Source organism: Borostomias antarcticus, assembly GCF_949987555.1.
Source record: "Borostomias antarcticus genome assembly, chromosome: 11".
Lineage (NCBI taxonomy): Eukaryota > Metazoa > Chordata > Actinopteri > Stomiiformes > Stomiidae > Borostomias > Borostomias antarcticus.
The window spans coordinates 22,826,198-22,848,971 of NC_140244.1; the positions used below are offsets into that span (position 1 = coordinate 22,826,198).

At 46.5% G+C, this 22,774-nt stretch overlaps 3 protein-coding genes across 3 annotated transcripts; 1 reads left to right on the plus strand and 2 right to left on the minus strand.

Moving 5' to 3' along the window:
- Positions 1-4,895: 4,895 nt before the first annotated feature.
- Positions 4,896-11,299, minus strand: wnt7ab (wingless-type MMTV integration site family, member 7Ab; the record flags this gene model as incomplete). Its single annotated transcript, XM_084445954.1, has 4 exons — positions 4,896-5,378; positions 7,489-7,760; positions 10,307-10,533; positions 11,229-11,299. 4 exons carry the CDS (start codon positions 11,297-11,299, stop codon positions 4,896-4,898), a joined length of 1,053 nt encoding a protein of 350 aa, XP_084302080.1.
- A 1,097-nt stretch (positions 11,300-12,396) lies between these two features.
- fbxw12 (F-box and WD repeat domain containing 12) lies at positions 12,397-15,832 on the plus strand (the record flags this gene model as incomplete). The annotated part of the gene is made up of 10 exons (XM_084446174.1): positions 12,397-12,489; positions 12,585-12,622; positions 12,735-12,901; positions 13,020-13,144; positions 13,671-13,877; positions 13,998-14,162; positions 14,728-14,950; positions 15,124-15,305; positions 15,429-15,559; positions 15,705-15,832. The coding sequence occupies 10 exons, from the start codon at positions 12,397-12,399 to the stop codon at positions 15,802-15,804; spliced, it is 1,431 nt and encodes a 476-aa protein (XP_084302300.1). The 3' UTR covers positions 15,805-15,832.
- Positions 15,833-16,413: 581 nt separating this feature from the next.
- Positions 16,414-20,044, minus strand: ptpdc1b (protein tyrosine phosphatase domain containing 1b; the record flags this gene model as incomplete). Its single annotated transcript, XM_084446175.1, has 9 exons — positions 16,414-16,569; positions 16,656-16,766; positions 16,996-17,178; positions 17,371-18,350; positions 18,475-18,612; positions 18,838-18,956; positions 19,103-19,183; positions 19,280-19,445; positions 20,023-20,044. 9 exons carry the CDS (start codon positions 20,042-20,044, stop codon positions 16,414-16,416), a joined length of 1,956 nt encoding a protein of 651 aa, XP_084302301.1.
- Between the last annotated feature and the right edge of the window lie 2,730 nt (positions 20,045-22,774).

Below are 22,774 nucleotides of genomic sequence, written 5' to 3' on the forward strand. Positions count from 1 at the left end.
TTGGGGTTACAGTGAGTTTGGTGTTTTTGTTGAAAACATCAGGACGCCCGAGACGTCAGAGGATTACTGTAAGCTTGGCTCAGGTGACATCTTCTGGGGGGCATGAGGGCCCTCTATAACCCTGTTTCAAACCACTCAGGAAAAAAACACAGAAAAGTATCATATGGGGCGCTCTGATCTTTTGAAGATGGGGCTTTATTCTCTACAGACCGTGCGCCGGCATCAAAGGCACTCTTTAAATGCTGCTCTCGCACGTCTCATTTTTCCCATTTCTCACATGCATCGCTGTGCCCTGATTACATATTTCAGGCACTTTCTAAAACCACAAGGGCTGTTTGAACCAGCCAGGATCCTCTGTAGGGATCCACTCCTGTCTCCTCAATAGTCCCCCACAGAGACGATCAAGCCTCTGATTCCCTTGACGTCAGCGGCAATACCAGGAGGCTCCCTGACTGGCGTGTTTACCCAGGGAATCACATCAACCATGGGGAAGTATGATAGAGCCCGCGGGGGCCGCTTTGAGCCAAACACCGGAGGATCTCTCTTGTGGGGATGGATATTGTCTGCTATCTCTGGCCACCATCGCAGTGCCTCAAACACCAACGGCGTTAAGAGACTGCACAATGAGCACTGTGCCCATATCTCAGGAATCACATAAAGACAACCTTGTGCTCTGCAATTTACTGTGCAGCGCTCAGGTGCTTGTGCATGTCCCAACCAGAGGGAAAACAAAAGTATGACTGACAGGATCATGTGTCAGAAGATTTATGGACAGGGGGGGAGGAAGGAGAGCGGGAGGCAGAGATAGAGTGGAAAGCACATTTTCTCTCCTCCTTCTCCAAATTATTGTCTTTAGCGGTGTCCCTCTTGTTTGTGTGAAACGTTTGAAACTGCTAATTATTGTACTGACACACACAGACTTTTGGATGTTTGGAATTAAGACAGTGTCTTGTTTTATTAATTCTTTACAGGAAATTTGGGGAGTTTGGAGTAAAGATAGTGTCTCATCTTTACAGGAAATTGTTGCTATAATTCAAGAGTCACTCCCATCTCTATTTTGGGGATATATTTATACATGATATTTAAACATGATATATTTGTACAGTACATGATTTGCAAACAGTGACCCTGTATGCAAATCAAAGCCCAAGAGATAAATGTCTATCTCTGGTAGACACTAATCCTCCGAATGGTAACACACACTCCAAATAATGAAGCGTTTGGAATTTGAGGAAAGCTGAGCAAGGATGACTCGTCAGAATCAAACTACTCTTAACTCCAGCCTCCATTAATGAAAGAGTGTAAATTTTCAAGGTTTCAACAAGGAATCCGCTTTAACTCATTACCATTCTAAACATGTCATATTAACAATTTCGTAATCCCCAAATTGTTTAGATGAGTCATTTATAAGTGTTTTAAATTAATAATGAGTGATTTAGACGCTAAATACTAGTTGGAGCAGACACAGCGGCTGCCCTAACAGAGCAGGTCACAGCAGCGGATAGGGAAGCTATGGCAGGCCTCCAGCAACAACAATGCCAGCAAGCCAGACCAGCACCCATAAATCAACGCTACCACATATCTACAGGTACCACAGGTGCTTGCGTGGTATTAGTCTCTCTCTTTGTGTGCGTGTGTGTGTGTTTGTGTGTGTGTGTATGTGTGTGTGTGCACGTGTGTGTGTGTTTGTGTGTATGCGTGTGTTTGTGTGTGTATGTGTGTGTGTGTTTGTGTGTATGTGTGTGTATGTGTGTGTGTGTGCGCGTGTGTGTATGTGTGTGTGTGTGTGTGTGTGTGTGTGTGTGTGTGTGTGTGCGCGCGCGTGTGTGTGTCTGTGTGTGCGTCTGTGTGAGTGTGCCTATGTTTATTTGTAAACAGTACTCCAAAGGGTATAACAACCCCATTTTAGAGCACTGTGGATTACAACCCAGTCACTGCCAATGTTCTGGCAGTGATCTAGTCCTGTTTATGTGGAAACAGAGCTGAGAGTATAATTGGCATTGCAGTGATCCTGTAGGGTGTCTGGCTTACGCTGCCATATCAAAGAACAAGGCTGTTTGTGTTGTTGAGTTGGTGGGTGAGCAGGGTGACTGGAACCTCTGTAGTGGTGGGTGCACCTGACTCACTTCGTGTTGTGGGTAGATTACTGAAAACAGTAGCCAGTGACTTTATACTGTATACAGTAAGGACACTACAGTATAGTATAAATACCATAATAGCATGGTACAAGAAAGGATCCATTAATCAACATCGGTGAGTGCTTAAGTCATACTATCTGAGCGCTCTAGCCTTAGTCAGAGTGGTTCATTCACAGTACTTACTCAACCCTGAGATTCTGCACAGTCATTTAAAGGTTAACTGGAGACATGACTAAGTGAGTGTGAATGGGTGAATAGATGACCCATGTTGAGCCCTGGGAGATGTAAGTGGTTGAACACCCATTCAAGTATTTCTTTAATGTGATGTGCATCTTCCACACAAACCCTGGTTTAACTTTAACCAGGGCTGTTTAGGACAGCTGCCTTTTGTTATGCGGGAGTCTTTTGTATTGATATTACGAAAGCTGAAAGCTTTTATGTCAGCCGAGGTGAAGTCACTGTTATTATCCTATCCAGGGCCTTTTTCTCTTTATTCCGAGGGGTAATCAATGCCAACACATTATCCTGCCATAAAAGCTCGGTATATAATAGCTACCTACAGTACAGCCATCCAAGCACAGCCTGCCCTCTTCTAGAGGATGCCATTAAGGAAATAAGACCACTATGTAAATGAGCACCACACAGCATACAGGTGTAATATGGAGCATTGCATTCATCCCTCTATTCTAAGAAGTCCGAGACCTAATTTCCCATCAGCACCTTGGCGCCGTTTCTCCGGCCCTTCAGCACCGGCCTATGGGAGCGGAATCTAACGATTGTGGGCTTTCGCGTCGTTAACATTTCCCTGACAAGCGTCCCTGCCTCTCTTGGAGACTGCCTCGCATTTTCTGGGGCGCAGAGCGAGTTGTTGTAGCAACTAGCAGGCCGCGGGTGAATGAAGCAGATGTGCGAGTCATCTATCACCTGACAGCTCCCACTCCTCTCGGCTGAGCAAGTCATCACCGTGACAGGCAGCCCCGACCGGCCTCATCAATTACGCCTGCACCCTACCATTAGAGAACACAAAATGCTTTTCTCCTCCGCCACATTCAACCGCTTCCCAGTCTGCGAGATGGACCCTCAATTAAGCCTGAATAACTTTCCCCCTGAAAGAATGTCTCTCTCTGGGCTGCTCGGCGCACAGATTGCTGCCGTAGGATAAGCCTCCCGTTGATTGATTTATCTCCATGATCGGCCTATGATATCTGCGCTCCTGTCTCCCTTCCTATTCAGGCTTCCTGTACGTGTGGCCGGTGTTACAATACCAGAATGGATCTTATTTAATACAATGAACTTGTATGTTGTGTATGTGAGTCGCAGAGCCAAAGCAGTTGTTAATTAATGTCTATTTAATGTGTAATTCATGTGTAATTCATGTGTAATTGATTGTGTTCCTTGCCCATTCTATTCCAGTGTTTCACTTCGGTTCCAATAGAGACTCTAGTCTAAATCATCCAGTATCAATTGTTCTGGATGAGTCTTAAGACTCGTCTCTTCATCATCCCTTCATCATCCCAGTGAATAACGTCAAAATGAAATTAAACCCTCAGAGCCGTGTCTTGTTAGTGTTATCCTGTTTCTGTATTCCATCCATACTAGTCATGAAATACAGTAAACACAGCAGTTTGAACACAGCCTATCAACGGAGACAAACTCATGGTTTCAATCAGCATACAGTGAGAGGGCAGTGACAACTGTGGCAGAAGTGGCATACATACTTTCCGTTTTTTCACATGACATTTTACACAGGGATCAAGGGTAGTATGCCAGAAGAGATACAATGGTATAAATAAGACATTCATATAAAAATAAGCTTTTACAAAATATACTCTTTTTACCAAATGTGGAAAATGTGTCGTTTTTTTTTTTGTTTTCTTTTTTTGTTTTTTTGTTAAATGTAGTCAGCTCAGTCGGTAGAGTTGACGCTCATGAACCCCAGAGAACAGGCTTCTCCAGACTAGCAGCAAACAGAGGGAAGACAAACTCATGAGAAAGTCAGTAAAGTCACCAACCCTGATCTGGAACAATATCATTCTACTACACACTATCCCAGGCTGATTCAATTCCAGTGTGTTACTGTGTACAGCGTGTTCTAGCTTTGATTGCATTAAAAAAAAAAAAAAAAATACTCCCACTGGGAAAACCTCCTGTCATCTATTCAATCAAGACAGTTCCATAACGGAAAAACTCAGTAGTTTCTTTATCCAATAAATTAATATTATTTCTTTGTCTCTAAATACATTGTGTTAAATATTCCCGATGTCTGTTTTAATTTCATTTGTGCATAGGGCTTCCTATTACGCTAGGAGAACAGAACTACGGTGGCCTACTACACACAGTCCAGCAGTCCCATCCAGCATTGAGTGATGAGCATACATGTATCCATTTGCCCTACAGTCAATGTCCCAGTACGCGTCCACAGGCCCTGTACAGGCTTAGAACCAACAACCTACATAGACAACTGTGTCAAGGTTCATGTCCTAAGGCCATCCAGTCCTGTCTTCGCTAACGCACAGCAGACAACACATGGTGTCCCAGTATACAGTTTATCCACACGGAGGGGCGAGAAGGGGCTTCATGTGCAAATAAGATCACGGCTCCATCTTCACCTTAGTCCCTCATTGGCTGGACGGCCAAACGGCAACCCTGGAGGTTATAAAGTTCCACTGTGTCCCATGCAAACACACACACACAGAGTACACACACACACGCACGCGCGCTTCCTCTCTCACTCGCCGGCCCGTCCAATAAATACTCTCACTTGCAGGTGTACACCTCTGTCCTCTCGCTGCAGGTGTTGCACTTGACGTAGCAGCACCACAGGAACTTGCAGTTGCACTGCCACACGCGCGAGTACTGGTGCGTGTTGTACCCGCGGCCGCAGCACATCAGGTCGCAGCCGCTGATCTGCTGCATCAGCGTCTTGTTGCACACCCTGCCCTGCGTCCCCATGCTGCCCGTCACCGGGTCCGCCTCGCAGTAGTTGGGCGACTTGTCTATGTACACCAGGTCCGTGTCCATGGGCTTGCGGTAGGAGTGCGGCTTCTTGATCTTGAGGAATTTGGGACGCTTGTTGCGGCTGGCTTTGACGGGCTCCACGTGCACGGCGTGGGCATACTTCTCCTTGAGAATGTAGCCTAGCTCGCGGAACTTGGGAAGTGTAGTCCAGCAGGTTTTGGTGGTGCACGAGCCCGACACGCCGTGACACTTGCATTCCAGGCGCATGTTCTTCTCCAGAACCTAGAACACAAAGCAACACGGCAACAGGTCAGACTACCAGTCTAGGCTGATGACACAGTACCGATTCATCTGAGGTGTAGAAAGGCCGACACGAGGAAACGGCGTCATGTTTTTCCAGGGAATTGTGCATAACGATCAACAGATCAGACGTTTGCTACTGTAGTGGTGAGTAATGAAGTCAGCCCTACTAGCTCTGTGGTATGGCACACAGAAGCCAAATTCTGTACCGGATTTCAGGCACGTCATGTCACCACACACAAACACACGAATGTCAGGAGTGACTATCTGAGGTGCTGAGTGACTGGGATTACTGTTAAATCCTGTACTGATGAGAAGGAGAAGTGTCTGCCAATGAAGATGGAATGTCAGCAAACAACAGACAAGCTGCTTCCATTTTCTCTAGCTTAAGTGATTCACGTCTGGTTTGGTATTTTGCTTATCTCCACGTTCCATAACTGTGACTAAAACCACTATTCTCGAACGAGGGAAAAACAACATTGCGCCTCGTTTCGACTTTGATTCACCGTCATATCAACTTGACTTAGAGATGGCAAGCGAGAGAGAAGGCGCGGTGGTAAGCCCTTCTCATCGGCCACTTTGCTTCCCAGTCCCTAATCCATCAGCGGTTCTGTGACCAACACTTGTGACAGGCTTTGTCTGCTCGTATTCGACCTGGGAGCTGTGAACCGCTCTCCTGCTCAGTGTCGCTGCTTTGATTAGCATAAATAAAGGAGGGGGGGGGGCAATCAAAACAGAGAAGCCATTTATTACCAGAAAGAAGGGGAAAAAAAGAGAAAAACACAGATAGTCTGAGTCCACGAGAGTAGTTGGTTCACTGAGAGGCAATTTAGCCGTCTAGATAAGCACATGTGAATCCAGGCCCCACACAGAAAGGCGGCAGTGAGCTGTTGGACACAATGTGTGGGAGCAGTCTTTTCACTCTGGGTACGTGTTAGTGGTGTGAATCAGACTTCTGTGGCATACAGAGAGAGGGAGAGAGGGAGAGAGAGGGAGAGAAAGAGAGAGAGAGGGAGAGAGAGAGAGAAGAGTGGGGTTGACTTGGGAGAGGTGCTTCTTTCCTCTTCACTAACCCCAGTGTGGTAGAGTGGAGCCTCGCCCAAACTGTTTGGCAGATTATTCCGCTGATTCTCTGACTTCCAGACACGGTGGAGTCTCTATGCAGCGTGCTGCAACCATGGATGCACAGGCCGGGGGCCCTCATCTGAATATCCGCCTCACAATAGGTTCCTGCCGTTTTAGGGGTAGTCACGCCACTCACGCCTTGCACAAGCTACTGTACAATCACAGGGAGAACACTTGACCCCTTGCTCTGATCAAATCTGCTCGCTGTACCTGCGGCGCAACCCCATGACACTCGCTAAGTGCGTATGATATTAGAGAAACAGGCTTTGTGATAAACCCAGAGTACTGTAACCGCAAACATCTCAAGCAGGGAAGAGCATAGGGGGCCGATCGAATGCCTTTTTGTACAGTGTCAATCTGCGTTCAGCTCAAGGATCTGAGTTGTAATCAAACCCTGCCACTTAAATGGCGGCTCTTCCCCTAAAAGCACGCCTTTATTACCCAGCCTGTTCCATCTTGGCCCCCGAAGCCCGGATCCCTGGCAGGCTCGCCCTCCCAGAGCGTGGTGGAGACTACTGACTCCCAACAGCCATGGTTACTGAACCCAGTCTTACTTTCCCTAATCCACAGAATTAACCGTTCTGCTCTTCAGCTCTCTGCTCTCACGTCTCTGTGATTACTGTTTAATGTCATGTACAGTTCAATCAGGGGGGTAGTGGAGGGTAAACCCAGGTAAACTCGGTTTACCCACCTCTTTAAAATGTAAGAGTTTACTCAGCTATTTTCTGATTAACTGTATTAATCGACGAGGGGAAACAAGATGGGTAAATGCACTCAACTGAGTTTACCCACCTCTGTGTTTACCACTACACCCCTGAGTACAATGTCAAAGTTTGACTCGCCTTATCATGCTCAAAGAGGGGGTTTCTACAGTTATATGTACTGGGTGGGACTTTTTTTCCATCTAAACGTTCAAATCAACAGAGACAAAAACATCAACGGAAGGGCGCGGCACGTCGTCACCCACCTTGCGGCCCACTTCGTTGTTGTGCAGGTTCATGAGCGACCTGGCGTTCTGCTTGACCTCGCGGGCGTCCACGAACACCTTGGAGAAGCCCAGGCCGTAGCTGATGTCCGCCGAGCACCCCCCCCACTTCCAGCCCTGCCCCTTGCTGTAGAAACCCTGCTTCTCCTTGTCGCAGCTGCAGTCGCTCAGGTTGCCCTGCGTGCACGCCGCCGTGATGGCGTGGGCCACACCGGCGGCGATGATGGCGTAGGTGAACGCCGCCTCCTTGCTGCCTGCGGACGAGCACAAGCACAGGAAACTTAGACAAGGGATTGTTTTGGGTGTCTTCGACTAATATGATATTGTGTTTTCTCGGCGGGATTTTAGCTGTTTGAGGATGTACTTTTTCAGACACGTGGGCGGAGAGTTTGGAGACCCCCCAGATGTACTTTGATACAGACAAGTGATTTCTTTCTGAATACTATTCACTTGTTGAATAGCGTGATACATGTGAGGTGTGAGATTTAAGGAAATGTGGATATTTACACAGAATGCAGATTAAACATTAATAGAGTGTGTGCTTACGTCAGAGTCTTACTGACTTACTGACTCACTCAAGGGTTGCAGTGTTCTGGAGAGTGACCTGGAAACTGTCCTGCCTTTGAACCAAAATGGCTCCCCACCGTAATAGTCAATAAAGCAGTATGAATAAGAGAACTGTAGGAGAGGAACTGCTATTGATCTGATCACAGACTGGTACGCTATGTGTAATCTCATAGGGAGTTAACATCCACCCATCTTGATTGTGGGGTTATCTCTCCCAAGTCCAGCTGAGAAATCATTTACGTAGACCGGAGTGTTTGAATTATCGACAAATAATTTAAAGTTAACTTGTCATGTTTATAAGGGAGAGCCCTTTACAAAGTCCCTGAGTGTAAGGCAATGGAAAACCTCTTGCACCAAATACAGGATTGTTGTCCAAACCTGCATATTCATAGCAACACTAGAATCTATACTAATCTGTCTACAGTACCCATATGTAAACAACTATTGATGGCCAGATCCATCATATCTGCGTAAACAAACTGCTCTTGTCTTCTCTTTAAACAAACATGATACCCTACTCCCTATTTCCTCCTGTGGAGCTGCCCTGTTTTTGATAAACATCTTGGATGTATGCCCTTGCCATTGAAAAAAAAAAAAACTCATATTGAGGCATCAATTATGTGGACGTTTTTATAGAGCCAATAGGCTCCGGGCCAAAAAAGAAGGTGTGTCGGCACAAAGTCAGTCAGTCCTGACTGCGCCGTTGTTAATTTTTCCCCAGGACTTCTGAGCTCTTCGGATAAAAACAAAGGATGGCATGAACTCTTCCATACCTGGTAATGTGAACCCCAGGTGAAACTCTACTGGCTGCAAGGCCACTGCTGTACAGTATGTCAAGTTTAACCCACAAAAATGCTGAAACCGGAGTCCACTGCTGATATTACTATTCTTTCTGTAAGAATAGGTATTTCGGCGCTGAGTGGAAATCTAATCAATCATCTGCCACTCACAATGCTCGGTGAGAAGAGGGTCTGTCTGTATTTTGGCAGTGTCTAGTGTGCAAAGAGCTGCAGAAATACAAGCCAGTCTTTTTGTTCCTAAACCTCAAGCAAGTGCACAAGCTGCACCCCACCTCAAGCCAGACAGCAACAAAGGCATTCATTTCAAACCACTCTGCTACTATGCCTAATCTGATCAGTGAAACCAATCTATTTGGCACGGTTGTCCACGCCAGGCTCTTCACTGTCTTAAACCACTCCTTCATTCGTAAGGCGACATATTGTGAGAGACCGCCGCTTTCTCTCCGACGGCAGGAGAAGATTATCGCCTTCACGTCAACAGAAATACCCCAAACAGCACCACACAGCTGTGCTTGTTCTAGATATAAGAACAATGAGTGAGGTAATAGACATGAGAGAACTGACTGAGGTGGGAAGAATCTCCCACATTTTCAGCCAACTGCGTCTCCTTCTTAGAGAGCCTGTACTCGATGCCAGAAATGAACATGCATCTGTATGAAGTGTAGGCCATCCATCCCCTAGGGCTAGGCCAAGTCAACATCCATCTTTGCTGAGAGCCCATTGTCTAGCCAGTGGTGGTGTTCGATTTTAATTCTCTAATTCATCCTCTAAGTGCAATTCAGTACTTCAAGTCTTTATTTTCATAATGTAGATGTTTTCCTCCCAGTAACTTATACCCGTGGTAAGATCTACATCCTTACAGTGAGAGCCACAGCACCCAACATTAGAAAGGGATAAAGACCAGTGAATATGTGTCTCCTGAGACTGTGCAGAGCTGAATAGAGAGGCTGTCAATGTTCACAGGAGCTTTGTTACAGTTCTGGCTTCAAATAGGCTACCTAGACCTGTTCAGAGCCCTACTGACTTGAAAGACAAGGCCTGGTGTACATGACACTACCTCAACCGGATCCTCTGGAAAGTTATAATGGTTATCACACAGACTACAGTACCAGACCAAACAAAACAATGTGATATTAATCTTCCATTAATAATTGTGCTACGGAGGGGTTGTTTTGAGGCGTTAAACAAGTAGCAAGCAGCATCTAAATTGTGAAAAGTCTCATTTGAGTAGGTACACTATGCCGGCGTGGCCTCGTGCAGCTCTGATGACGCACAATATTACGCATGTCTGTAAATTGAGATTATTTCATATTCTACAGGGATAGACTATGCAGGATTGGGGAGCATTTCATGGACACATAAAACAACAACAATAAAAACAAAACAAAACATTTTCCAAATTCTAAACAAACTTAAAGTGATAGGCAACATACCCACTTTCAACTCTTTTCCGAAGACCGTCCTCTCTCCAAGCGCAGAACAGTTCCAACGCCCGCTTTTAAACTGAAACTGACACTCGTTGATGCCCATTTGGGCTCCCTCTCCGATGACGATAATGGCATCGGGACGACTCTGGCAAATAATCCGCTGTCGAGGAGCCAAACCGGGAATCTTGTTACAGATTATACTCGCACCTAGCGCGACCACCGACGAGAAGCCACTGTGAAGGGAGATACATGTTTATAAATAGTTGAATAAGCCAATTAAACATTCTAGTTTGGGGTAGTTTGTGTAGGTCAATAAATTAATCCAAACCTTGCAGCCTAACTAATTGCATAGTCCTGAACATAATTCGCAGTTCATATGTGGCTAATGAACGGCCACTGTAAAGCAGGCTGTAGACAGATAACGAAAAACTCAATATGAGGTTATTGAAAATATAATGTTACTGTGGTCTACACGCAGAGAGAGACCATTAGTTGCGAGAAAAGACATAAAGACAAAGTTCAACTCTATGGTTATGTCTAACTTTTCTGAGATATCAAACTATTTTGGTTTGTGCTGTTTTATAAATGTGGTCACTAAAATAGACTTATTTTAATTTAGACATTAGGAAAACATATCAGAAACACAATTGGATCTTGATACAATTAACAATGCATTAAGTATTACTTTATAGACATGACCACTAAATAACCTACTACAGAACAGAATATTTAGCCCACACAACAGAATGGCTGTATCCTATGATAGTTTATAAACTTTTAATATAGGCTAAACCCTTATAGCCTACACGAATATCTAGCCTACATGGTTTATCAATTTAAAATATCCTCACAGCTGGACAGTATCTATTAACGAGAAATAGGCTAAATGTGCCGCATTAATTATTTCAAAATAGTCAGTATTTCTCACCCAATTTTCAAATACACAATCCCAAGGCAAAGTAAAACCCGAAAAATCCAACGTCGCGTTCTCCGACTCATGATGCCTCCGCTCTCAGTTTCATACAGCGAGCAGAGAACTGATGAAAAGGTATTATCCGATCGTTAGTCACGGTCAAAGTAGTTCCAGCGTATCTCCGAGTGAGTATAAACGTAGAAGTCCTATATCCCAAACAGATAAAACATCAAATCATTGATGTATTAGGTGTTACGTATCCGTAAACTCCCCCTACGTAGCCCCTTTGCTGCGCCGTCTTCTCATTGCGAGGTGTCACAGGTAGCAGAGATGAGCAAGTGCTTGTGCCGCGATTATCTCTTTCTCACAGTTTCTCGACTACCCGCAGGTCGGCTATATATCTGGCTCATCTCTCTGGGGCGTGTTCAGAACGCACGGGGCCCTCATGAGGAATCCCGCCCGGGCTGAATCTCTCATATTCTAGTTGTGTCATTAGATTCACCTGTTTTTAATCGGTTGGCTTTTGACTGTCCCAGACAGCATTAGGACTATTAGTAAAATACACATAACCAAACATGAGCCTATATCACTGTCAATAGTAATTGAACCTGGATTTAAATTTAAAGGCTAATCAGAATAATCACAGACCGTAAATGGCAGCTTTGATATTTTACATTTCTAAATGTTAACATGCATTCAAGTTGCGAGGTTTGGTTTCCTTTTCGCTCATTCTGAAGATGCTCAAGTATCATTGCTGCTCTGAAACAGTTTGCGCGTAAAAGCCCAGCGTGGTCAGTGCGTCTCTCCCGACGCGCCACCTTTTATAATAGCGCCATCTGCAGAGCAATTCGGGTTGACGCCGCTCACCATGAAATGGTATTGATTATTGGTGTCGGTTCTACACAATTCGTGCAAAAAATAAACAGTTTGTAGCCCCAAATTGCCAGTGTGTCCCTATGAGAGTGCCATCATTGGAAGCAGCTTCGTTCTTTCTTATTTCTATCCACAGTCCAAACAGTGCGTTTAAAAAATAAATGTTTGAGAAATTTTGTCCTCCCAGCCTTTCCGTAGTTGGTGTAGAAAAAAAGTTGCATACTGAGAATAAACACCCCCATAGAATAACCTAATAATCCACGGAAACAGGCTACTCATAAATAGGAGATAGTTTGCTTTGTCAGTGAACATGAACGATCCGTTTCTAACACATGATTGCCTAATTCATATTTTTTCGTTTTTTAAAGAGGATGATTTAATCACTGTTTCCAGTGTTTGTAAGGTAGGACGAACTTGCGGAAGTAAGAATTCAGATGTAGCATAAAATGCATGAATGGGAAATATTCCGTGTTCCTGTTGAATTGCTTTTTTTTTCAGAATTGGCACGAGGCTGCAGATACTCCGTGGTTGTGGCGGTAAAATATCCCTTTAGCAATATGGCATTATCACTGAAGTGAGACTATCTAATAATCTGTCTAAATTACAGAAAGATCAAATCCTAAAGTAGCTATTTCATGTCTCATTCAGGAAGATGTGTCTCCAGCAATGGGGCTTCTGTAATATCGCAGTGGTGTGTGCCGAACACGGGAAGCAGCCGTGGAAGGAGTATTACCTCCGTCGCTCTCACCTGGAGCTGAAGATGGCGAAAGGCAGGTCCAGCGGGTACACCTGCAAAAGCCTCCGAGGTCATACAGGTAGGCCTAATATGGGCGCTCTGCTTGAAGCGGTTGGTTGCGGTTCTGTAAGCCTATATCAAAGCCTATCAAAACGCTACTTTATAAATGTTGTTTTCTTTTGGGTGACCTCACCCAGGCAAGGTGGTTGGGTTTGGTTACCTGCATGGCAACACCCCTCAGGGCTCTGACGTCTGGAGCCGCAGCCCCATCGTGTGCAGCGCGTCCTCTGATGGTACAGTCAGGGCGTGGGAGATCCACAAGGTCTGTCCTTTAGGTCTACTACTCCCTGTCAGTCTAGATAATGAACCACCTAGATGGTATGTCTCATTAAGCAATTTATTTTAAGCCTTTGCCCAACCCCACATTTTCAAAAAATGCATTCCGGTAGAGTTGTGCCACACCCACACCTAGAAAGCACCCTACTTCTTAAGAGCCACTCCCCTGAGATGGCATAGAAATAGCAAAGGTGATTCTACTGATTCTACATCATGGATTTCTCATGCATACTTGACTCAATAGGGGCACAAACCAGCCAGATTTACTACTAAAAGACCACGAATATCACTTTTGCAACGAAACGTCAAAATGAAGATCAGGATTGATGTGTTTCACTGTGTGTAAGCCCAAACATTTGGTAATATTTTGGGTTTACACCTAGTCAACATGGTTACTCTTTGAGGTATTTAGGAAGATATATACAGTGGCTAAACATAGTTGATAGTTATTAGTAGTTAGTATATTAGTTAATCATTCTGTCCTCTGTGTGCCTATCCACCCACTGTACCAGGGAGAGCAGCTGTGGTGCAGTCTTGTGCAGAGTCCTCTGACCGGCCTCGTTGTCGATGCTCACCACGGAGTGGTCATCACTGCAGACTCCGCGGGAGTCATCAAAACATGGCAGGGGAAGACTGGAGAGGAAACGGCCTCCTATTCCTCTGAATCTCCACAATGCACCTTACTACAGTTCAGCATAGACGATCACTCTTATGTCTCAGTGAGTCTGATTGTTAACCAGAATTATTCAAATGGTGTCTTCAGTTGAAAACAACTGATCATACCACGCCCACACATACAGATACCCACGAATACTGATTTCTTACTCCTTTTCTTCGAGGTGGGGACCAGTCAAGGGGCTGTGCATGCTCTTAGTGGTCCATCACTGTCAAAGCTGTCCAGCCTGGTGGTGTGTGACACCTTCAAGGTCAACCTGCTCCTGGCTTCACCTGACAGAAAATGGATCCTGGCCGGTACAAAGAATCACATCGATTCAAGTCCAAAGGTAGTCGCGTCACTTCCGTGTTGATACTTAATTTAAAGGTACCCCGAGGAGTTTATTTTTGGTTACGAAACAGTCTCATTTTAATGTGGGTGAATATACATTACCCATACTTGTTTATGTGTCCATTTTCGACAAATGTCGTTTCTTGTATGTAGTTTATTTTTAGATTATTATTTCGTGGTCGGGTCGTCCAGAACTTCCTTTGAATGACGAAACGATTTACTGCAGTAGCCTACGCCGCTGACAAGACAAAGAATAATTTAAATATGACCGTTCTATATTGTCAAAAGTAACGTTACTAGTAAGACCTATGTAATTACCTCGTCAGTGGCGATCGTTCCGTCTTCAAAACACCCGGCTCAGGTAGCTAAGGTTTACGACCTTGTGTAATGGTGCGCGGGGAGGCTCATGGGAAATGTGGTCTTTTTGGGCGGAAAACACTTCCGCTTCCCGAAACTCCTCGTAGGGCCTTTAATTTGAAGTAAGGATGACTCATCACTCTTAATGCGAATATACTAATCCTCATGTGGCATATTGTGTGTCCATGGTGTGACGTCATTGTCAGGTGATCTCCAGTCAGAGTTTGGTGGCTCCCTCTGAGGGGGAGGAGCCTCTGTGCCAGTGTCTGGCAGTCCCAGGATGCTTTGCGGCTGCCTTTCTGCCCCCCCAGCCCGCCAGACTGGCCGTCATCCACCACAAAAACCGCTCACACAACAATAACAACAGCAAGACCCTCTCTGTGTTTGATATCAGCGTTAAGAAGAACAGATATAAATCAGAGATACAGGGTAATGATGTGTTCCGGTTCTTAAGTAATTCACTGAATAAATACATCAGCTGTCACTCTAATAAGCTCATGTCTTTCTAAATGCATTTTTTCATGCATAATTGCTGTGAACGTGCACCTTGTGTGTGCGCCGAGGGACCTTTGGTCCGTGGTCGTGAGCACCTCTCATTTCAGTCCAGCAGGTGGCGTCGTTTGACCTGATGTTCGACAGCTGGTCCTCAGACATTCTCCTGGAGGCCAAGAGCGGCAGCACTCTGGTGGTAGCAGCTGACAGAGCGCTCAGGGTCTACTCTCTCACTGGCACGCTGCTCGCCAGCTTCACCGACCATGTAGGACCAATCACCTCCATCTGTGTGGTAAGTACCCGCCCCCCTACTTCTTGTGCATATCTACTTCAATGTGCTAGATATGTTTTTTTAATCACTTTGGCATTGGGTAATATCTATTTAGATGGTGAAAGTCACAGTGTTGTTCCTCAGGATAGCTTCCGCGTGGTCAGCGCCTCCCGGGACCTGTCCTTGCGAGTGCTGACGTGGAAGACAGACGGGGACCGCGGTCTCACCCTGCAGAGCCGATACCACCTGCTGGGCGGCTCGCACTCCATGTCCAGGTACAGAGAGACGCGCCTGGCTCTGTCGCTGGATCAGCATGTATAGCCTGCACTCTATACAGCTTACTACCAAGACATGCAGAAGTAATGATAAGTCAAATCGACACATTTTCTCCCGTCGTCTGCTCTGTTTCCTTGTTAACAGAGGGTTCACCGAAGTAGCGTGCGACTACTCCAGCATCGTGGCGTCGACGGAGGCGGTGGACGGGAAGGATGTCCTCAAGGCCTACTGTTTCAGCTCCTAAAACATCATGAGGGTCTTACCAAAGCAGCTTATAACACATGGATATGTCTATATTTTGTCTGAATACTGTAAATGTGCCTTAATGCTCCCTTCTGTGATTAAATGGGACATGTGATTATTTCTGTCACATTGGTAGGTCTATTATGCAATTGTTTGGTGGGGGTTATTGTTGTGCGATATTTTATTTTTGTTCAATAAAACATGCGTATTCTATACAAGGGTGTATAGGTAGGTAGGTACAACCACTGGACTGCGTTGCTTGGTGCTGAGGTACAGTATGTCAGTGCATGGACAGTAAAACCAGAGTTTTAACGCGTGTACCGCATAAAAAATGCCCCACATTCAAGCTAGACCAAACTTGACAGTTGACCAAGGTCAACCAAATAAAACAATCTCTTACTGGTCTACTGGGATGTTACCTGAGTACAACGCTCAGGTAAGATAATTTAAAAACAACTATTTACCATTACATCTTATTACACAACAGTACTGTACATGACAAAATAAATCTCAAATTGAGGAAAAAATAAACTTTACAGGAAGGCACAATATATATAGGCTATGGCTGTGGTCCTAGTGGAACAGGTGTGTATAGATTGGGGGAAGCAGCTCAGGGGGGGTATGAGGCAGGGTAGATGGGCATAGATGGGAAGTTTGTCATCTGATCCTCCTTCACAGCGGTGCGCCTCATGTCCTGGAGGACGGGCTTGAGGATCTCCGTCAGGGTCTCGTACACTTCCTTCCCCTTCACCGAGACCTTCTCCAACTGCAGAGAGATACACGGGTCATTCAGAAACAGCATTTAATCACAAGAAATATAGTCTTTGTGTGTGCCGTGCAGGTCTTATGTACCTGAGTGAAAGCCTTGATGGTGCGGTCCAGGAAAGCGGCCTCTACCTTCTCTGGGATGATGAGGATGTGAGCCATACAGTCGAGGATGCACGTCAGGGACTGTCTGGCACCCTGGGGGGTGGTCAAACAAAGCCCAAAGGGATTAACTGCAAATCATTTAAGATGTAGTTTCGCAATTGTCACAGTCCTCTTTTACGACCTGATTTTATAGTATGAGTAATGGCACGGCACTCCCCCCCCAAAAAAGATCAAATGAAAAAATATAACATGGTGAAAAGAATTTAGTATGGTATAGGACTTGGCTTGACCGGAGCTGGTCTGGGTCGGACCGAGGACAGACCTGGTCCAGGGTGTTGAGGACGGTCTGGGGGCTGGCGTTGTTGGGGACCAGGCCCTGGACAGCTGTGGTGGAGATGACCGGCTCTCTGAGCTGCTCCAGCCACAGCCACATGAGCCCAGCGAGGACGAAGGGGTCCCGCTCCATACACAGCCTCTCCCACGCCCCCTGCAGGTTCAACTCTGCCTGTGCGCACACACACACACACACAGATAAATTTCAACTTTGGTTTTATGAGCATGAGATCAAGTAGGACTATTAGACTTAGACTTCTGATTCCTCTGTTGTTTGTTGTCTTTTCTTTCTCAGTTTTTTGCAAATGGAGCTCAGATATGCCATGAATAATAACGTTTTTTATTTTTTATATAACCTTCTTACCTGCCAGATGGAGACTCTGTGTTTGTGCTCTGGCTCTCCTTCCTGCTGCAGGTCCACAGCCAGGGCCTGAGCCACCAGCAGCCTCCTGGCCTCCAGGGACAGCTCCGTCTGGATGGTGATGAAGGGCACCTCCGACTTCTCCTCTTCCTCGACCTTGTCCCGAGACTTCCCGCCGTTGTCGGTGGCCACCTCTGCCCTCCACCTGGTGAAAAAGTTGCCCCCTCTGGGAGATTTCTGCGGGTCACCCACAGACCCGCTGCGTTGGATGGCTTTCTGCTTCAGCTTCCTGAGCAGGGGGGAATCCGCTAGGAAGTTCTTCTGCTCCCAGAGGGACCCGGTGGAGCCGTAGCAGGTGATGGACCCTGGCCGGGAAACCTGGGAGGAGCTGCAGGCCCCGGGCACGTTGCTCTGGGAGAGGGAGGTCAGAGGTCGAGACAGTAGGTTGAGATCAGAGCCCAAACGCCGCAGGTCCGAGTCACTGTAGCACAGGCTCTTGCGGTGGTAGAAGATGGGAGGCTCGTTGGCGTGCCTGGGGACGGTGGGCAGGCCTGGGAGGCGGGGCCGGCCTCTGTCCAGCCCAAAACTCCGATGGAAGTGACGGATCCTCATCTCCACCTCGGCGGTGATGTCGGGCACCTCCAGGATGTCCTCCTCTATGACCTGGCGGTTCTCGGCGATGTCCAGCAGCAGACTGCACACCAGCTGGATGATCTTGGGCAGGTGCCTGAGCCGGCGCCGCTCGTACCCGTGCAGCATGTGACCCTGGCGGGTCAGGTACTGGGAGAGGCTGACCGGGCCGGTCCTGGGCTCGGCACCGGAGAACACGCTCCTGAGGGGGACCATAAACCCGGCGAAATCCCGCACACACTGCAGCTGGCTTCGGGTCTGGATAGAGTTTGGACGCTTGGCACGCACGTACGTGATGGCCTGGTCAGCCGACATCCTGGTAGCGTAGACCAGAAAACATGCCAGCAACACACCTGGGGAAAAGCAATGAGCAATGAAAACTGAATAGATCAAGTTTAGATAAGTTGTTTTAAGTGTTTTAAAAAAGAAATATATTGCATTTTAGGGACTGAATACTGAGTAGTCATTGTCCTCTACCTGTTCTCCCTAGACCAGCATGACAGTGAACGGCCATTTTGCCTTCCTCCATCGCGAAGGCCATGACCTTCACCATGTCCAGGATGGTCGACAGGGAGGCCACTCCGTAATCATTCCAGCCAAAGTTGTAAAAATATACTGAAAGGTATAAGAATGGGAATGGCTTATTAATGGACACAGTACCTCATCTGTGCCAATAGCTGGACCATTGTGGATTCAATCTATGCCGATGTAGAAAGAACAGACAGGCGGCCGATGTTTTCCTGTCTTACACTCATGCAACCTGACGGAAGGGTCTAGAAACTACACGCGCACACATTCATGACCATCTCTGGTACAGTAGAGGAATGGTGCAGTTCCTACTGCCGTTCTCCATGAAGGTCTCTGGCCGGTAGGTGAACCCACTCTCCGACTCCAAAGGGTTTCCACAGCTGGCGTGCTCCCCCGGCCTCTGCAGGTTTATCACCGTCTTCACACCACAGCTGGACACACACACACACACACACACACACACACACACACACATGCACACACACTCAGCGGAGCTCCCATTGAACTGATCCTACAGATACTGTTTCCCCATACTACAGAACCCTGACAAAGACTTGGTGTTGGAACTTTTTTATACCTTTTGAACTGGTCAATGATCTTGTACTTTTCTATGATTTCGGTGGAGGGTCTTGCCATGGCAAGTAGGTAGTCAGTGACCCTGAAATGAAAAAAACACAATGTAAGAAAGGCAATAAAACACGAGTTGGGTAGACTACAACTGAGTTGGAGTTGAGTGGAGTAGTGTCCGTGTCACCAGGAGGAGTAGAGGCCTTTTATGGCCTGGTGGTCTGCGCCCCAGCGGGAGGGGTCTTCGTACTTGCAGGCCTGACCCCCACAGCCCACTGAGCACTGCATGTGCCCGGGGATGACATAGCGCAGAGCCTCCCCCACGATTGTGTACTTTGCCCGGGGTTTCCAGACTAGGGAGAGAGAGAGAGAGAGAGAGAGAGAGAGAGAGTGTTATGAGAATTGAGCATTCCATTCAATATGTTAGTAGAGTGTTGACCTCCAAGCCTGACCAAGGACAGCATTAACTAATGATCCTGTCCCATGTTTCTCCCACAATTAACCCTTGTGTAGATCTACTCCTGAAACGTTTAAGCTACACAATTGAATTGGGACAATCCCCATGCAGCTAAGCTCAGGTGTTCAGGGAGGGTTTCACTTAACCTTTCTCTGGCATTAGTCACCAGACAACATAATTAGTAACACTGCACCCTGTTCTGACTCCCAAGTATCAGGTACAGAATACTAGTGTACTACTACAATACTAGTATACTGTACAATATACACTGTAGAATAAGCTAAAGGAAATACCAGCTCAATACGAAAGGATGTACAGTCCAGTAATTTACATAAAACCATGTCCATATCTATAGGAATACAACTGTCCTACTCTGTCCTGGTCTACAGTAGAAGACCGGTCCTACCGAACTCCATGAGGTGGTAGGGGACTCCACGGCTCTTCTGCTGGTGGAGGGCTGTAAGACTGCTCACTCAGACCCACGTCCACTGCCATGACGAGGTCTTGAGACAGATACACACACAGCGAATGTTGAACTGAAAAATAGCATGTTGTGTAAGAGCGCTATTGAACATTACTCAAAATATTCCATAGTTAAACAGTTGACTGTCGGACATGCAGTCAAAAGTAGAAGTTGACACCATAATCCGTTACTCATAATCCATTTTAGGGATCAGTTTCAAGACAGCAGCTGCCTAGCTCATCACCTGATGTCATTTGTGACGGTAGATCCAATATACCCTTGAACAATAGCAGTGCTAGCTACATAATGCAATCATAAACATGTATTTACCTGTGATGACAGAGTGGTAGAACTAGTGATCATCAGCATCTTCAGGCATCAATAGAAAACTACTCCACAAGCCATCATGAGATCTGGCAAACAATGAATCTGCCTCCTCTGCAGTCCTCTCTCTCTCTCTCCCTCTCTCTCTCTCTCTCTCTCTCTCTCTCCTCTCTCTCTCTCTCAGGCTTAGCAGACATGCCCCACCATGGCCTTACTTGATTTAATTCACCTCAGATTAGCTCTGAGGGGTGGAGCATCTACACCATCCACTACAGCCCTCTTTGGGGTGTTAACTCTCTCTGTTCAGGTGCTGGGATGTGTCCTCGGATGGAAGAGCACAGCATCCCCATCTCCATGGAGGGGGGCTCAGTGAGAGAGAGAACCATCAGAGGTGTCCAGTAGGCTGATCTAACGTCCTATGCTATCTGGATCCCTACTGGTAAATTCTAAGTCATTACATTAACTGTAGTCCAGGGGGTTGAGGAGCAGGGCTATTCCTGACTTTACCGGATTACAGTACTAATCCCATTACCACAAATATAGTCAAGGAGGAGGAGGGTCCCACGTTGGCGGCAAAAAACATCTTGGTTCAAGCTCTTCTGTCAGTCTGCCTCTGTATCAATCATCTGGAGATAATCAGATAGTCATGCTGCATTCAGTACAGTAAGTAAACACCACTAGATAAAGTTGATTGTACTGTAGGCTCATTCATGGTCTTGAGTATCTGCACAGTGGCCATACAGGTTACATTGTTAATTACATCAAATGAAAAGTCTTCTGCATTGCAATCATTTGCTGGGAAATAAGGGATTGGAGCATCCAAATATATACTGTACAGGTACTCTATCTTGCTCAAGAAAGGGCCAAGACCTAAGTGATGAAGCAGCAAAGCCAGGTCAGGATCAGACTGGCTTACTTACAGTATGATAAAGCTGATTAAGGCTGCGTTCTCAGAGAGAGAGAAGCACGTTTCTGACGTTCAACAACTATGACACATCACAAAGCACACGTCAAAGCTCCCCGACGATGAGTGACCGCTGACTGGATGTGGTGCCGTATTTCATTTGTTTAACTCATTAGTAATGGAGCGCTCGGTGACCTCCGCCCCTAGAAACAGCGTTGCAGGGCGAGAGGTAATGTTTTTGGTGGCATGTGTTTATCTGTTAGCAGGATTACGCAAAAACTATCAGACCGATTTTCATGAAACTCAGTGGAGGAGTGTAGCATGGGCCAACTTAGAACCAGTTACATTTCGGAGCGGATCCAAATCACAGGACTGGTCAAGAGCCGGCCAACCATTCACCTCCATTCATTTTTTGGACTTATGCTCAGGAACAAAAAAAATCCCCCATTCATTACCAGCGAGAGGTAATGTTTTCGGAGCAGATCCGCAGCACAAGTCAGGTCCACGGGCCGCCCAAACACGGCCGGCCATTCACCTCCATTCATTATTTGAACAAGGATTACGCAAAAACTACCTGACCAATTTTCATGAAACTCGCTGGATAGGTGTGGCATGGGCCAACTTACATGCCCTTACATTTTCGAGTGGATCCGAATCACGGGTCTGGTCCACGTGCCACCGAAACACAGCTGGACTGGTCCTTCACCTCCATTTATTTTTTGGACTATGATTACGCAAAAACTACCAAAACTATTTTTATGAAACTCAATGGAGGGGTGTACCATGGGCCACCTTAGAACCTACTACATTTTGGAGAAGTTCCAAATCACGGGCCAGATTCATGAATGAAAACAAAACATAGAACGAAGCCAGCTCCCTGTGTGAGGGTGCTAGAGACACAGGGTTTGGACTGGGGTGTGTGGGGGGAGAACCCGGAGTGCACTGCACTGCCCCCTGCTGGCTGTTACCCGAGGGGGGCGCCATAGAGCCAAATACAGCCATCCATTCACCTCCAGTCATTTTTTGGACTACGATTACACAAAATGAAAACAAAACTTAGAACGAAGCCAGACACCGATTCACCTACAGTTATTTTTAACTACCCCAGCGAATCTCAGGGCAGGTCCATTACGCAAAAACTACTACTATGCTTTTCATGAAACTCGGTGTAGCATGGTCCAACTTAGAACCCACTAAATTTTGGAGTGGGTCCGAATCACGGGACGATTCCACGAGCCGCCCAAACACAGCCAGGCTGGCCATTCACCTGGACTACGATTACATGAAAACTACCAAACCGATTTTCATGAAACTCGGTGGAGTGGTGTAGCCCCAGCAATGAAAACAAAACTTAGAAGGAACAGCTGCCTGTGTGGGAGCGTTAGAGACACAGGGTTTGGACTGGGGTGTGCGGGGCAAAGTTGGGCTGTGGCCCGAGGGAGATTAGACCAGATCGATTTTCATGAAACTCGGTGGAGGGGTGTAGCATGGGCGGGCTTAGAACCTATTAATTTTTGGAGCAGATCCAAAGCAT